This window comes from Schistocerca gregaria, chromosome 3, assembly GCF_023897955.1.
Source record: "Schistocerca gregaria isolate iqSchGreg1 chromosome 3, iqSchGreg1.2, whole genome shotgun sequence".
Taxonomy (NCBI): domain Eukaryota; kingdom Metazoa; phylum Arthropoda; class Insecta; order Orthoptera; family Acrididae; genus Schistocerca; species Schistocerca gregaria.
The window spans coordinates 604,039,268-604,053,491 of record NC_064922.1 but is presented as its reverse complement, the minus strand read 5'-3'; the positions used below and the strand labels follow the sequence as shown (position 1 = coordinate 604,053,491).

The following is a 14,224-nucleotide window of genomic DNA, read 5'->3' as shown; positions in this document are numbered from 1 at the left end:
CTTTCTTAGGGAGCAGCTAAGTAGTAGTCGCAACTCAGTTTCTGATCCTGAACAAATCATGTCAACAACGGTAACGCGAAGGAGTTATAACAAATCAAAGTTATGGGATTCCTATGTCAAATACAGTTTTTGATACCAACATCAGTTTATCGAAAACTGTGACCCTATCTTTTTTGGGCAATTTTCACTTTAAATGCACTTTAAAAGCACAAGGTTCGTGTCTATTGGACAAACACGTTATACTAAAGTATTTTAGATAATTCAATAGTTTTCCAAATTATTTTGCAACATACGGAAACATTACTTGTACTTTTCAGCTTTTGGTTTTGGATATTAGTTATCCTATAGATTTCACTTTACATGGATTACAACAAACGTGACATTGTTGCAAGATATTTACGAACGTAATTTACGTAATGTTTCATGGGAATTTATTGTTCATACGGAATACTATTTTTATGTTCTAAAAGTACAATTCACTTATTCGCAAATAATTCAGTATTTTCTAAACGTTAAATACATACTGTCCTTTACAAGTGGCATATTTTAGAATCACATAATTTCTAGTTTTTAACTTAATAAAATAACTTTACCATTATTTCATTCCTTTGATTTTTGCACAAGCAAAAGAAGATTAGTTTACAAAACATTACCAATAATACAAAAACCCGATGTTATTATAGCAATTAATTTGAACAATACAACTTCTAGAAGATATTACAAGTTCATAGTTTAATATGTAGAACTGAATACGCTCCAGATGCTCAGTCAGCAATTGGCAGTCAGCATGTGCAATAGTCTTTGTTTCAGCGAGCCTACATCATGTCTTTTGTCTCATAAAAGCATGAATAAAAATCTCTCTTTAGTGTTGAACAACTTAATGGTGCATTTTGTACGGTTGTGGCAATTTAAAATGCGAAACAAAACATGCATTGTGATATCGTGAAAAAATGTCTTCACTTTGTCCGCAAAAGACGCGAGGCCCCTTTGCCGAGCACGACCTTTACCAGGCACTTCATGAAGGCGGAGAACCACAGGATGCTGAAGTAATTTAACCGTTAAATTCTGTATATTTATTCATATAAAACTATTTTAGGGAACTATGAGTTCAGGCAAATCAAGGATTCGCTTTGTTATATGGAATGAAACATGCAAAAATCTTTCAACAATTTTATGTTAATCATAATTACAACAGTCTACCTTTCAGGTTCGTGTATTGGTAATATTAATGACACATGTATACACGACACTGGAATATTGTCTATAGACTATCATAAGTCTATGAGATTCCCTTCTGCTATGTCTCTTCCTGACGGAATAGTTGTTACTGATCTTCCTGCTTGGGATGTTCTTGGTTCTTCCGTCTGAAAATGACCAAGTGTATCATGTATCACTAATATTTTTTCCAGATGCATTAAAAGAATACAGGATTGAAAAAAAAAAAAAACTAAGACAAACAGAAAGCTATGGAACTCAGCAGAGTCTTCGTATTTCAACTACGGTTTGCTCTAACACACATTTTAAAAATGCATTATGAACATACAACATAGGCCGTTACAATCGTAACACTACGAGGACGGAATGTAAGAAAATTCAAACTCTAATAATGAGTACTAAGTGTTTAAAAGATTAACATTTGCGCAACCATACAGAGTAGGTAAGAGTAACTCCATCCGCATTTGTCAAATAAGGAAAGATTTGCAATAGGTTCCTTATTCAGAAATCGCATTTGAAAGATTATAATGATTATTGTTTGTAAGACATTCGTGTTACATCTCATACGAGAAGAATAAATGTCTACCAACACGTGTCGGAATTCAACAGCGCAGGATTGTAGTCTATCACGACTGTGCTTTTTCGTTCAGAGATATTGTTGCTGCTTGGTCGGGAACCCAAGACTGCCATGCGAAAATGGAATCGTTGGTTTCAGGAAGGCCATACTCAGCATTATGCATGATTTTAGTGGCCCCGAGTGGCTAATGCCCAAGAGGACAGACAAATCGTTCGTGCAGGAGTGTGCAGTCACGTCATGCATACTGGACCAAGAAACTGACTTGATTTTGACAAGACAAGTATCTACACAGACAGTACGACGATGTCTGGAGCACAAAGGACTCGCAGCACGGCGACAGTGTTGAGGTTTCCCTCAACAAGGCAGCAGAGACAGCTGGCTGACGGTGGTGCGCGCCAACAACAATTGCCCTGTGGAGAGCCGGTAATGGCGCCTCTTTGGCGTTTTCAATATGTCCTGAGGCTGCAATATAACGCAGGGCACAACACCAGTAGGGAGTTTCTAGTGGACTGTGCTGCGTACACTTTCAGCCTCAGGACTGATTGAAAACCTCAAATAAGCGACATTTACAGCTGTCAACTGCAGTGGAAAACTGCACTACGGGGCTAGTTACAGTAACTGCATCACGTCGTCTCCGCGTTGGAAACATCTGCTCATAGATTACTGTGAGATCGCACGTCACCACTCGCCAGCCACTACGATTTGAAATCTCTGGCACAAAGTTGAAGCAACATAATATGTCATCAAAGCTCAATTCGACTCGATGCCAAGTCGAGTTAGAGCCGTTGTTGCTGCCAGGGGTGACAGCGCTGTGTACTAAATCTCGAGCTGCGCACACCTACTTATTTAATCGTGCACCAGCTACCTATCAAAGGGGTGAGAGTGGCGGTGAAGAAGCAGTCTAGACCACGACGATCGAATAAGCATACTTCAGTCATCCAGTATTTGAGAATGGGAGCAGTTACTAACTTGGAACCAACTTCACACATAATTTCAAGTCTTTGCGAGCCTTTTCCTAGCCCCAGAAAATGGTGAAACGAGAAAAGTTTATTGTTTATTATATTTTCGCTGTTCATGCAGTAAAACTGCACATTAACCATAACGTTTTAACTTGCTACTTCTTTACTGCTGACTGTATTCGCCACACATTTTTCAGACAGTACTCACATATACCACTGAATGTACCAGCAAAATTATATCATTGTACGACATATCGTTCAGGAGATACGACGTTATAAACTCGTAGATGCGTGAAAAAATGCCGCATCATGCACGACGTTTAAATTTACTTCTCCGATGCTGCTAACCCCATCCGCAACGCTTGTCGCAGATGGTATCTAGATATGCCTCCGAATCTACCTAAAAAATGAGTCATTGTACGACACATATGTCAGGGGATACAATGTCAAATACTAAGACGCCTGAAAAACTGTGGAATCACGTATGACGTTATAATTTATTACTTTTCTACTACTAATTCTATTCGCAATACATTTCGCAGAGAGTAATCACATATACTACTGGATGCAAACGTACATTACTGAACAACACATAGTTCAGGAGATACCGCGTCAGAAACATTAAGCCGCATGAAAATAAATGACAGGACGAAACTCGCTAGAGATACAGATGAAATATGTGTAGAAATGTTGTGAAAAATGGCAAATATATGTAAAATGTACTTGAAAAGTGCATACACGGGCAGAGCGACGGACAAATGCTGATTCTGTAAGGGTCTACGGATTGCACGCAGCCGTACAGTACGTTAACAAGCGTTCGCAAGCCGACTTGTCTGGAATGCTGACAATTTGCTTGGTCGGGAGACGCATGTCCGGCCGCACTGCGACGGAGAGTACGCGACTGGCCGCCGCCCGCAGCGGGTAGTTTTAACTAGCGCGGCCTCGGGAGCGAATACGTCTCTTTTCTCAGCTCACCATGGAGACTTTTGATACGGCCGTAATTAGCCGGTGTTAGGATGTCAGACACAGCGACGATGGGCGCGAGTAGCGTGCATGTTTTATAATCCGCCTTTGTTAATAAAACTTACTTCTCGTGTTCGCGTATTGCCGTACCTCAAGGACCCACCGCTTACAAATCCTGACAAAATATTCATGCAATCATCATCCGAGGTAACAACAGAAACTACCCCTTATAATTCGAAACTTATGGAACGATTTCAACCAAATTTACACTACTGGCCATTAAAATTGCTACACCACGAAGATGACGTGCTACAGACGCGAAATTTAACCGACGGGAAGAAGATGCTATAATATACAAATGATTAGCTTTTCAGACCATTCACACAAGGTTGGCACCAGTGGCGACACCTACAACGCGCTGACATGAGGAAAGTATCCAACCGATTTATCATATACAAACAGCAGTTGACCGGTGTTGCCTGGTGAAACATTGCTGAGAGGCCTCGTGTAAGGAGAAGAAGCGCGTACCATCACGTTTACGACTTTGATAAAGGTCGGATTGTAGCCTATCACGATTGCGGTTTATCGTATCGCTACATTACTGCTCGCAGTGGTCGAGATCCAATGACTGTTAGCAGCATATGCAATCGGTGGGTTCAGGACGGAAATACGGAACGCCGTGCTGGATCCCAACGGCCTCGTATCACTAGCAGTCGAGATGACAGGCATCTTATCCGCATGGCTGTAACGGATCGTGCAGCCACGTCTCGATACCTAAGTCAACAGATGGGGACGTTTGCAAGACAACAACCATCTGCACGAACAGTTCGACGACGTTTGCAGCAGCATGGACTATCAGCTCGAAGACCATGGGTGCGGTTACCCTTGACGCTGCATCACAGACAGGAGCGCCTGCGCTGGCCTACTCAACTACGAACCTGGGTGCACGAATGGCAAAGCGTCGTTTTTCCGGATGAATACAGGTTCTATTTACAGCATCATGATGGTCGGATCCGTGTTTAGCGACATCGCGGTGAACGCGCATTGGAAGCGTGTATTCGTCATCGCCATACTGGTGTATCACGCGGCGTGATGGTGTGGGGTGCCACTGGTTACACACACTCGGTCACCTCTTGTTCGCATTGACAGCACTTTGAACAGTGGACGTTACACTTAAAATGTGTTACGACCCGTGGCTCTACCCTTCAGTCGATCCCTCCAAAACCAGCAGGATAATGCACTACCGCATGTTGCAGGTCCTGTACAGGCCTTTCTGGATACAGAAAATGTTCGATTGAGGTCCTGGCCACAACATTCTCCAGATCTCTCACCAATTGAAAACGTCTGGTCAATGGTGGCCGAGGAACTCGTGCGTCACAATACGCCAGTCACTACACTTAATGAACTGTGGCATCGTGTTGAAGCTGCATGGGCAGCTGTACCTGTACACGCCATCCAAGCTCTGTTTGACTGTGGTTGTTCAGGCTTCTGATTTCTCAGGATTTATGCGCCCAAATTGCGTGAAAATGTAATCACATGTCAGTTCTAGTATAATATATTTGTCCAATGAATACCCGTTTATCATCTGTATTTCTTCTTGGTGTAGCAATTTTAACGGCCAGCAGTGTAGTGCACATATTATTTCCGCTCTGAAAAGAAATATTTTTGGAGTAATAATCACCAGCGTCTTATTGGGGTGAGTGCGATAAAGTGGCGGAAGAAGGGGGGGGGGGGATGGAAGGAGATGGAGAGCGAGGGGCGAGGACGAGATGGACAAAGACTGGGGAGAGGAGGAGATGGGAAGATGGTCAGAGAAAGTAAAGAGGAAGAGATGGACAGAGACAGGGAGAGGAAAACATAGGCAGAGAGATGGGGCAAAAAAGATTAACAGAGAGGAGGCACGAGGGCAGAGAGATTGAGGAGAGGGAGTCTGACAAGAGAGGAGGAGATGAATAGAGAAAGAAAAGAGCAAGAGATGAACAGGGAGAAGTGTGAGGAGAAGATGGATAGAGAGAGGGGAAAGAGAAGATGGAGAGGTAGGGGGTGGAGAATGAGTTGGTCAGAGAGGGGGGGGGGAGGAGGAGATGGACTAATAGAAGACTGGAATAAATACATACCTAGAGAACGACGTGTAGTTTATAAAAAAAGAAGATAGACAGCTTGATCAAGCCATACAAGCAGCAGTCAACAAAAAAGGAAAGGACATTGATTTGTGAGCTTACATCAATCTTTTTATACCGAGTTAACAAACAAATAAATGAGAATATTTTGAACTGAAAGCAGTCCAGTCTATCAGAAAAACATCAGTTCTACTTACAAAAGCTAAGATCAGTCATATTGTTGGATACCAGAGCAAAAGCAAATAACAGAATACAAAGTGATAGATGTAGTAGTCAGATGCGATAGACGCTCAATAAAGAAATCCCGAATTTTTTACGGCTGGTAATATAAATACAGGGAAACGTCCTTTCAGGTACTCAAAATTTCATTTTTCTTCTGATTGTGTGCGAAGTTTGCTAAAATTCTGACTGATGATAGAGCTGTAGTGAACCATCAAAGCGACGTCCACTCAAGACACCCGTTAGGAACAATGAGCTGTAATTGAGATACTGAGTGCTGCAAAAGAAGCCGTGGTGAGCATCCGGTAGACGTTTGCGTGCAGTGTATGACTGAAGTTGACAGAAGTATTATTGGGCAATGTGTAAAGATAGTTAATGCATCAGGAAGTTGTCGCGTTTATGCCATTTCTGGGCTATGGTTATCATATCATGTAGGACTGCATACGACGTTGTGGCGATACAAGCCGGTAGAAAAGACAGGTTATCTCCGACACAAATAACAGATGGGAGTGTGGGAAAGCGATGCGAGTAGGCTATGTTGCCATAATCGATGATAATTCTAACTTACGCTGTCACGCAATGGAGACTACATGATACGTCGATGAAATAACATACTGAACAGTAGTTTCAACCTCTGAGTTTAATACATATACAGTAGATATAGCTAAGAACTACAGAATGAATGGACTGTTTGACCCTGTGGAAGACTGTCTAAGTGTATTAATCGCCAACAGACAGTATTTGCAATGTGTGCCTCTATACTTTGTGCCAATCGCTTCTGTGTGATGTAAAATATCGGATAACTTAACAGAAAAAATTGCTGTGTTCTGTTTAACAGTGTTGTATAATTTGTGTACTGATGGGGAGGGGGGGAGGGGGGAGGGGGGGGGGAGTAAAAATCAAGATCAAGAAACGAATATAAATTACGTTCTATTTGCATATAGTTTTATGTATTTAACTACAAACTATGTGAAAATTCTTAACATGGACTTCAACAAGGATAACACCTATACGTGTATAAATTATAGTCCCCTACTGTGGTTTCTCTCTTTATGTTCTGGATAATTGCAGGAACTACTGTAGCGATTTTGGTATGGTTTTCACTAACAGACAAAGTAATTCAAAAGGAAGGTTTGTGTATGTAATTTACAAATATAACTTACAAATTGGCAGAACTACGATGAATTAAATTCCCTGTCACTTTGGGAAGGATGCTATTGCCTTCTGGCAGTTAATAACGGAACTCCTTGGAATCGTGTAAGGCCACCTGACTGCAATGTCAGGCCAGCACAAGCTACTACTAGGAGACCAGCATGAGATATTGCTAATTATAGTTACTGCCAAATTAGGACTGCCTGAAGTGAATAATGTCGTTTTGCAGGTCTTAAGGAAAAGAAGCAATGTATCAAACAAATTTAAACGATCCCTTATTACAGAAATTATGTCTTTAAGTGCGGCTAAAGTGTTATGTGTACAAGAAAGAATGGTGGGAAAATCAGAGGCCGAAGTGAAAAAAGCATACTGTATCTGGCGAAAACGATGTCACAAATGAACAATATAAACTTTTATTGGAAAAAAAACAAGGCATTGCAGCTGTGCAAACGAGGCTTATAAATTGCTTTAAATACCGTATATGAAAAAAGTATGGATACACTGTAGAATTCAAGACAGCAGAATTTACTGAAATAGCAATGAAAGTGGCCACGTGTTGCAGTACAATGGATCCAAGGACGTTTAGTATATTAGAAAGTGCTTACTATATTAGAAGATGCCTAACAAGGATGTTTACATTGATTAAAAATGTGATGGTCTCAGCATTACACATGTATCAACATTAAAACGGTATCCAGAGTTTAAAACTGATGGCATAATTATACTTAACGACCATTCGTTTGCTGTAATGATTAACTTAAAGTTCTATACGGGAATTCAGTTAGAATAAAAGGAAGAATTAACAAATACACGTAAGACAATGTGGAATGTCTTAACAGGATTACTACGTACAAACTGAAAAGCAAAATTAAACTTCGCAACTGCTGTCGGCTAGAAGAAGTGTTGTACAGGGTGTACACAAGTGATTTACCTGGCACTTTGTGGGTTCCAGTACAAGGCCGGGAGGCTCTGATCACTACATATTGAACAACCTGATCATCAGACTCTGGTAGGTGGTGTATTAACTTTAGCGAAACCTAGATGAGTTTTTGGCAAAAAATTCAGATAATTTAGGAGTGAAAATAACATTGTGTCACTTAATTTGAGGGCCCATCGTGCCTTACAGCAACGAGGGCACAAAGATCGAACTACAGTTGTGTTTGGTGTCCAAGTGAGGATACGGAGCAGAACAAAAAAATGTGTGAAATCTTATTGTACTTAACTGCTAAGGTCATCAGTCCCTAAGCTTACACACTACTTAACCTAAATTATCCTAAGGACAGACACACACACCCATGCCCGAGGGAGGAGAGCAGAACAAGATGGCCGACTCGCTCTAGGGCATCCGTACCGATTGACTGTATCGTTTTTAATGGCCTGTGCTGTGACTCGGAGAACTACATACTGCCGAGCATGTAGGTAGCTGATGTGTGTGATATCATCCCTGTAGCCCCATAGATACATTACTTGTGGTATTTAACTGTTCCACGAAGACACAAGTGCTGAGTTCATAGTGTAACAGGTGCTGAGTATACGCACACTGGAGAAAATATTAATCATCCACAACTCATATCACGCTAATATCGGGTAATATCATATCTAACCTCGATAATGCCCTAAAATGATGAGAAAGAGAGTCTACAAGTTTCATTTCGTGTAGAGCACCCAAACTGCTGTGCTGGTGATTTCTACGCTTCATCCCTCCAAATCGTCCCAGACTATTTCTACAGAGTTAAGGTAAGGTGATTTACTGGGCCAGTCACTGTGTGATAGGTTGCCTGAGTATTTGTCAGACCAGGTACCTTGTGACGACGGCTGTTTTCGCCTTGTAGGATGAGTGTATCCACAGACTGCTCATCAAGAAGAAGGTAGCATTTTGCCAACAAGAATTTAAAATAAACATCCTTTTTGAGATTCCCAGTATTATGAATGATTGTGTCCAGCTCACTGTACAGAAAACGCTCTCAAAACATACCAGAATCACCTCCAGCTTGAACTACACCGTTCACATTCTGCGCGTTAACTCTTCATTCGCTGCCAGTGATGTTAACGCCTTGGATTATCTGCAAAAAGGCAAATGGTGCCTCGTGGGTCACTCTACGCTCCACCAGTCAGCTGCTGTCCACATTGTGTTGTCTGATCCACTGAAGACGTGCGGCTTTCTGAACCACCGTGAGCAACGATCTTTTGCAAGGTACGTGAGTACAAACGTCCATCGCATGCTGTTTCCTTCTCAATGTTCGGCCAGAAACTCGTTGAGATGCATCTCCGTCAATAACAGCAGCGATTCCCCACTCGGGTGTGAAACCTATAGTCAATGACAAGGCGTGACACTAATCTCCCGTCCATGTCTGCTAAGATCTTTCTATGACCACTGTCAGGCGCAATGAGAAGACTTGTGCCTGTTTGTGACTCAACCCTCCTCTACGTGGTGAGCAGCAATCTACCTTTTTCAAATTTTATAATTAATTAATTTCAGTCATTAGGACAATGATGAAAACACTTAACATTATGGAAATATTCAGAGTTTGGACAAATGTGATGGATCCTGTTTCAACCACTTTGATAACAATACTAAATGTATCTTTCTATTAGTTGGATATTTCATCTCCACTACTCCATAAATGTAGGAGTAATTTCACATTAGTGTCATTAGCTAATTATGGGATAAGTCTCCTGTCAACCTCTGATCTGGTACACCCTTGTTAGAAGCACAGCAATTCACAGTCAGTTCTTTTCTTTGCATTAAGATTTTAATAACCGACCATCAGAAGTTCAGCTATAATAGGCTTCTAATTACATTACAACTTAATTTGTCTATTGTCGGGCTGTTATTCACAACTTTTCATCGACTTTCCGTTTCGCAACCTATACTGTCATACTGCTTGCTCATAACAACTTAGGATGAACTGGATGCTGTCTTGCTCATAAACACATCCTTACTCAGTATCTGTGATATTAGTAGATCCAGGTCGGCCGCAATGTCCATGGGGCTCTAGGCGCTACAGTCTGGAACCGCGCGACCGCTGCGGTCGCAGGTTCGAAAACTGCCTCGGGCATGGATGTGTGTGATGTTCTTAGGTTTAAGTAGTTCTAAGTTCTAGGGGACTGGTGACCACAGATGTTAAGTCGCATAGTGCTCAGAGCCGTTTGAACCATTTTGAAGTAGATCCAGTGGTGCTGACTACGGCCCTGCTCACTGCAATGGACTGAAGCACTTCGGACAAAATATTACACGTCTTCTTAACATTGCGTACTTCTCCCTTTGGAGAACTACAAATGGTGTGGAATTAGTATCAGGCCTTTATGTGAACCTCCATCGTTGATGTAGGTACTGACAGAGAAGGCTGTGTATGTACCACTCGTTTGTATGACCGACAGGCACAAGTCTTTTCATGTGCCCGTCTGCGGGCCAGTGCATTCTTTATGCGGTGACTGGCAATCTGTCCTTTTCATAATACTGCTGTTATTCCATCCTGGATTTTCCATTTTTTAGCTATGTAATGTACCTGATATGCTGTTCTGTTTATTTATGCCTGTTATTTGAAAACGAAAAGATAGACAACAGTGACAAAGCAAATGAAACTGAAACACATGGCGACCAATTTGGAAGTTGCCATCTTGAATGTACAGTCATTTTCAACTGAAAAGAGCGTAATGTAGAATATCAAACAGATAGCGAATTAAACTAGAAAAACAATGGCAACGTTTGTTAGACCATAGCTTTATTCATTCTACAGTTATGATTGGTGTTTCCTCCTTAAAAGTGACCTGAAAGCTGGAGGCGTTAACACAAAAAAAAGCATCGCGCTGATATCGGGAGAGAGGAGCACCCATGCTATCGCAGATGATTTCAACCAACATCATCCAGAAAGTCCACCCAGTGTCTACAGTCTTGTGCCGAAACTTCTTACGGAATTTACTGCGACGGTCTCTGTCGCTAACAAAACAAAAAATGGACGATCGAAAATGACTACGGATGAAGCAACATTAACCACTGTTCAGACATGGTTCAGTAAGAGTCCAGAGCGCAGTACTTATCTTCTATGAAACTGGAATCAACCAGACAACAATATAGAGAGTTTTGGCCCTAGCGTAAAAGGCACCCTTAAAGAAAGGTAATGATGCCTTATCTCACGGAGAAACATCCATCGTCGGGTTCAGTTTACTGAATGAGTGACAGGCAGTCTGGAAGAAAAGAGTCTTTTCCTCTATGATTTACCGTTAATGGATGAAGAGAGAGGTAAACAAACAGAATCACAGATACTTGTCAGACGTCAATCCTCTCGGGATAGATTCGACGAAGGTAGTCGGAGCGTCGAAAGTGATGGTTCCGAGTGGAAACTAGAGTTTGTAAGTAGGCTGTTTAGGTTTTCTTATTGGTAACGCCACATAGCGCTCGGTATGAAAAAATCACTGGCTGTGCCGTGTGCAGTCTGTGTTTAGTCTGAATTGTTGTCTGCCATTGTAGTGTTGGGCAGCGGCAGCTGGATGCTAACAGCGCGTAGCGTTGCGCAGTTGGAGGTGAGCCTCCAGCAGTGGTGGACGTGGGGAGAGAGATGGCGGAGTTTTGAAATTTGTAAGAACTGGTGTCATGAACTGCTATATATATTATGACTAGCGAGGTAAATACATTGTTTGTTCTCTATTAAAATCTTTCATTTGCTAACTATGCCTATCAGTAGTTAGTGCCTTCAGTAGTTTGAATCTTTTATTTAGCTGGCAGTAGTGGCGTTCGCTGTATTGCAGTAGCTTGAGTAACGAAGATTTTTGTGAGGCAAGTGATTTGTGAAACGTATAGGTTGTTGTTAGTCAGGGCCATTCTTCTGTAGGGATTATTGAAAGTCAGATTGCGTTGCGCTAAAAATATTGTGTGTCAGTTTAAGCACAGTCTTGTATAAATTTTTCTAAGGGGACGTTTCATATGTCGACCCTTAGCCGAGGATACCTCACTGGAATCTTCTGATTTTTTTCTTGTAGTTTGTGTAATTAGTGTAGCTTTTGTTTATTGCTAGCGCGTAATCATAGAATTTCCTTTGTAGTTGCAGTCTTTCATTGTTGTACAGTAAAACAGTTGTGGCATGCATGTAGTTTTGCACAAAGTATTTCGCAGCTGCGCTTGCAATTAACTAGATATTATTTTCAGTGATATGTTAATGTGTTCTCTTATTTTTGCTTTTCAAATTGTGCTTTTTTTGTGTTGTTGTGTGAAATATTGTGACAATAATGGCGTGTGAAAAACGTAATACTAGGCTCCCAAGTAAACTGAGAAATGACAGTGAAGACGAAAGCAGTGTGTTAGCGCCACCATGTAATGAATTAACTAATGTTCAAAGTAGTAATTTGGTAATTGTGCATAGGGAAATGGAGCGGGTTGCAAATAATGGTGTAGGCAGTGAAACAATTAGTGAACAGGAAAGCGTTATCGATCGATCGGTCGGCAACAGCTCGCCTCAGGATTCCGAAATGACAGGACACAATATTGCAAATACTGTACATTCAGGTTTTGCGTCCTCACCGTTTTCTCAAATAAGTCAAGACACATTTTCTGTTTTTCAAACTGCGAATATTGCCGGTGCAAATGCATTGCCGAATAGGACTAACGAACATGTTTCAGACACCAGTGCATTGTTATTACAATTAATGCAACAAATGGGACAAAAGCTTCAAAAGTTAGACACAATGGAACAAAATCTTCAAAAGTTAGACACAACGCTTGAACAAAATCAGAAACAAATGGGACAGAATCTTCAAAAGTTAGACACAATGGAACATAATCTTCAAAAGTTAGACGCAATGGAACAAAATCAGAGACAAACACAGCAAAAGCTTCAAAAGTTAGACACCACACTTGAACAAACACGTGAAGATTTAACTAATGAGTTACATAACATCGAATCGAAATGTCAAAAAGTCTGTAATGACGTAAAAACACAAATTTGTGAGCATTTCCAACCTATTTTTTCGCGGTATGAAAATGCATTACAGAATTACGAAGCAGCCATAAAAGAACTGCAAACTATTGTTCATGAAAATCATGACACCTTGCAAGCTAAAATTGACTCAGTTGCATCTACCGATTCGGTTACGCAACTTGCAAAAACTCAAGCGAACTTAAAGGACACAGTAGATACTCTGAAAATTGGTTCAGAAAGACACACAGAGGAAATAATTTCACTGTCGGATAAAGTAGCTGAACTTTCAGATCAGTTCACTAACTTATCTACGAAGGTAGATGATGATCTAAATGACACAAACCTGTAGCCTTCACTGACACTGAAGAGTATGAACAAATTAGGAAATTCAAACAGAATCAAAATCAAATCAACACACAGTACAAAAGAGAAATGCGGGAAGTACAAGATCAGTTGGCTCAAGTAATACAAGAATTACATATTTCAGAGGACACTCGCGCCCCAGTATGGGAAGAGGGACATAGCAATATAGAACAACCACAAAATAATAACACAGGGCATTTCGGAAATCATGAAAGTAATTGGCAAGGTGCACCGAATTTTGAGATGGAACCGCCGATACGACGTAACAATGACCGATATGCTACCCGCCGACACGATGATTTTGACTACAAGCTGTTCATTACTGCACGTAAATTCAAAACATTTAAGAATTCTGGCAACGACATTCATCCACAAGCGTGGCTCCATCAATTCTCTCATTGTTTTCCTCCCAACTGGTCATTAGAACACAGATTAGAATTTGTGTGTGGCTACTTAGAGAATGAACCAGCTGTAAGAATGCGATCGGTCATTCACGATTGCCACAGTGAAGGAGAATTTTACCATGCCTTCCTCTCAGCATATTGGTCCCAAGCCACACAAGACCGAGTAAAACATAGCATCATAATGATGAAACATTTCGAACAATCTGAATTTTCCAGTCTTGTCAAATATTTTGAAGACATGTTACATAAGAATCAGTATCTTTCAAACCCATACAGCCCCTCAGAACTCACCCGCATTTGCTTAATCAAATTACCTGAACATTTACGACATATTATT

General features: G+C 41.1%; 1 protein-coding gene across 1 annotated transcript in view; it reads right to left on the bottom strand.

Annotated features, from left to right (window-relative positions):
• Window positions 1–1,156: 1,156 nt before the first annotated feature.
• LOC126354347 (uncharacterized) overlaps window positions 1,157–14,224 on the bottom strand; it is a 203,994-nt gene continuing 190,926 nt past the window's right edge. The window contains exon 9 of the mRNA XM_050003922.1: window positions 1,157–1,364. Within this exon, the coding sequence (XP_049859879.1) occupies window positions 1,272–1,364 (93 nt within the window). The 3' untranslated portion in view covers window positions 1,157–1,271. The remainder of the gene's footprint in view (window positions 1,365–14,224) is intronic.